The sequence below is a fragment of the Vitis vinifera genome, chromosome 7 (genome assembly GCF_030704535.1).
Source record: "Vitis vinifera cultivar Pinot Noir 40024 chromosome 7, ASM3070453v1".
NCBI lineage: Eukaryota > Viridiplantae > Streptophyta > Magnoliopsida > Vitales > Vitaceae > Vitis > Vitis vinifera.
Window position 1 is genome coordinate 26,527,546 of NC_081811.1, and position 3,406 is coordinate 26,530,951.

Sequence of the window (3,406 nt, forward strand, 5' to 3'; positions counted from 1 at the left end):
TGCGCTAAAATCCATGCACATAAGGCCTGCAGATATATATAAGAAGAAATTGACAATAACACCCTTAAAGCTTCAGGGGATTTACATAAACCAAGGGAGGGAATGAGAGGAACAAGAAAGGAGGAGTTCTTTTTCTTCAACTTTAAAGAAAGTTGATAGAGAGACACGATACGGTTTGATAAATATTAAAGCAGCAATGACAATTCCATCATGCGTCCAGATTATTTGAACCTACACAGAGACACAAAAGCACAGAGACCCTGCAAATTTCAAAAGGAAGCGAAAGGACACTTTTAAAAGCTAAATATCACACTACACCTGAAATGGAAATATGAAGTTTGGAGGGGGCAAGAGAGAGAAAGAGACAGAGGAAGAGATTGTGATCTTTCACAGGGCCTTTTTCTTTTTTCCTTCTTTTCCTTCTTTTCTTCTTTTTGGTATTGGTAGCGGACGACAGATTGCCCTTTTGTTTTTTTTTTTTACTTCAATTTTTTGAGCCCGCCGTCAGTCCGTACGTCGTCGCTCTGGGGTCCAGTGGGGGGCAGCTGGGCTGAAGTAGGTGGAGAGGACTCTGGAATCGAGGAGTTCCATGATGGGTGTGAAGTTTACACACCTTGGGACCTTGTACTGGTTGATGGAGGCGCCTCTGGAGATGGCGTAGTCCATGAGCTCTTCAAATGTGCCGCTTTTCACCACCCTTATCTCCAGTGGTCCGATGGAGTTGTCCGCCACTCGCCCTTGTCTGTAGACTGTGTTGAGTGACTCTTCCATGGCTAGGCAGCACTGTTTCAGGACGGTGTCAGTTGGTGAGTTTGATGGGTCCTTCACCAGTAATTCCCAGTAAATCACATAGTGTCCTGGGATTGTTTTCGTGTCCGCGAAGCTGGTGTACTCCACCACGCTGGTGTTGAACTCGCGCAGGAGCAACGAAGCGTTCTCCACTGCCTTTTGCAGCTCCGCCTCGTCGGTCTTGTCTGAGTCAATGCTCAGCAACACGTTCTTTCTCCTAATGAACTGGAATTGTGGGGCTGAGTTGTGGAACCCAGTGACTTGGAGGATGTCTCCCACTCTGTAACGACACAGCCCTGCGTAGGTTGTGATCACTAGCTCATACTCTTTCCCAACTTCTACATCCGCAAGATCCACTAGGCGGGGAGGCGAGTCACGAGAGAGAGGCGGAGCAGATGGGTCATGTGGGAGGAACTCGAAGTAACCCATGTTTGGCATGATGGTGTAAGAAACCTCTGAAGGCTTGCTCATTGGCTTGAGGTTGAGACCAAAGTAGCACTCAGAAGATGCGTACATGGTGCAAGCTAGTGGTATGCCACCACTAAAGTAATCAAGAGTGGGAATGTACTGTGCCATAGCGCCCGTAACAATCACGTCCAGATACTTGGTGTTGGGCCAAATTCTTGTAATAATTCGTTCCCAGTTCCCTCCTGAGCACTCCTGGATGATGAAGTCAGCGAGCTCTTGGCTAGGTTTCAGAATACCGGCCAAGCCTTCCCGGACGGAAGGGTCTGTGATTTTAGGGTTTAAGATTCCAGTGGAGATGTCATGAGCGAGCTGTTGCCAGTGGACCTGCAAGAACCGGATTGCTCTGAGTAGGCCAGAGGCAAAGACGGCACCGACTCGGAGGACTTCTTTGTGCATTAAGAGACCACAGAGCATCTGAGCATACATGCTCTGGAAGGAGTCAACGCAAAGAATGGCCTCGTCAGGGCTGGTGTAAACATTGTAGGGGTCATATGGCCTCTTCTTGAAATGCTCGCTACGGTAGTAGCCGGTCAGCACCGGACGTGCCACTAACCCACTAGGGGTCTTCGTCTCCGACTTCACAAACAAGAAGTACAGACCCTTGCCTTTGTCCAGACCCGGCACATAACTATTGCAAACAAAAATCATGCATCAAACAGGGCTTCACCAAAATCATCATACACATCTAAACCCACCAGCAAAAAACATAACAAAAATTCTGAAATACTCACAGGTTCATCACTGGCATGAGAAGGCTGTAAAGTTTCTGGCGACGATCCCACTCTTCATGAATCGTTGGCATAAGCTTCCTCTCACCAGCAGAAGTCCCAGAACTGCAGATTCAAACCCCCAACAATCAAAAAACATTCACTTACACAGTCACACAGCACACACATTTATATTAAGACCACAGAGGCTAGAATCAGACCTGGTAAGGAACTCAGAGATGGGGTGAGAAGACAAGATTGGAGAGCGATCTCCATTAGCAATACGCTGAATATCTGGCTGCAGATCCTCATAAGTAACCACTGGGACCTTGGATTTGAAGGTGTCCCGGTCGGTTGCTCCGGCGAGTTTGAACCTCTGAAGGTACTCAGTCTCACCATTTTGTGACAAAATCTCGGCCAAAATCTTTTCCTGAACCTGGTCAGGATTCCTGGTCATCTCCTCTATGAACTGCAGCGCCTTCGCATCTTTCTCACATGCAGGAGGGCCAAGAGGAGACGACAGACCGGAATCAACTGCCATGATCAAAAGCTAATACCCACAAACACAGAAGAGAAAGAGAGAGAGGAATGGTGTGGTGTGGCTCAGACTTGGGGATGAGCCGAAATATATAGGAGAAGCCACGTAAGCATATGAGCAATAGCCCAATAAGGAGCCACGTCACGTAGAAGTCTACTTAGAGGTTGTTTGGAAGGACTTTGACGGAGCATTCTGCAGAGCGGACCCCCTGGACATAAGAAATATATTGTGGGTGCAGCGTGAAGGGTGATGAGGGGACACGTGGGCCCCGACACGTCACCATTGCCCAAAAGAGACCGGACAGGTTCGGCCTCCATGTCTGCCAGCTCAGCACTGTTATAGCTAAAAGAAGAGTCCGGTCCAACTCGTCAGCCGGACCACGTCTTCCTTTTCTGGTCGGTCTGTTGGCCCCGGACAGCGACGGCCGGCGAGATGGCCACTCCCTACTGCTCACCCTCTTTTAACCCTCACATGAGACACAAATTTTCAAATAAATTAAAAAAAAAAACACAAAATAGCAATAATAATAAAAATAATAATCAAGATAGAGTCGGCCGTCACTAGAAAATTTGTGTTGCATATGGGGGAGGAACCAATGGGTCTGCTTTGTCAATAAATCATGCTTAGCAAAAAAATTAGTGCAATAATATACATATATTTGTCTGGCGACAATGACGTTTGCTTTTGATTAAAGCTAATTATGAGACAAAAAAAAATTCTAGTGCCCTGGTCACGTGGACACGTTTAGTATTTTCTTCTCCTTTTAGTTGGAATTTTTGCTTTGTACTTGTTGTTTATGTCAAGATTTAGGCGTTACAATAATGTCTTTCTACCATAAGGGTAGGTGACCCTTTCCAATTTTTTTAATATCTGAACAGTTCCATAACCATGGCATTGTTTTCTT

The 3,406-nt window shown here is 46.6% G+C and overlaps 1 protein-coding gene across 1 annotated transcript; it reads right to left on the reverse strand.

Moving 5' to 3' along the window:
- Nucleotides 1–2,578, reverse strand: LOC100250868 (probable indole-3-acetic acid-amido synthetase GH3.1). The gene is made up of 3 exons (XM_002283850.4): nucleotides 2,186–2,578; nucleotides 1,989–2,090; nucleotides 1–1,885 (listed from the first exon to the last, which is right to left on the reverse strand). Exons 1-3 carry the CDS (start codon nucleotides 2,503–2,505, stop codon nucleotides 505–507), a joined length of 1,803 nt encoding a protein of 600 aa, XP_002283886.1. The 5' UTR covers nucleotides 2,506–2,578; the 3' UTR covers nucleotides 1–504.
- Between the last annotated feature and the right edge of the window lie 828 nt (nucleotides 2,579–3,406).

Excerpts from the sequence above, each read along its gene's own strand:
- LOC100250868 (XM_002283850.4), bottom strand. The coding sequence starts at position 2,505 with ATGGCAGTTGATTCCGGTCTGTCGTCTCCTCTTGGCCCTCCTGCATGT. Across the intron at positions 2,091-2,185 it reads ATCTCTGAGTTCCTTACCAG|TTCTGGGACTTCTGCTGGTG; the intron begins GTCTGATTCTAG and ends TTGAATCTGCAG. Across the intron at positions 1,886-1,988 it reads CTCATGCCAGTGATGAACCT|TTATGTGCCGGGTCTGGACA; the intron begins GTGAGTATTTCA and ends TGTTTGCAATAG.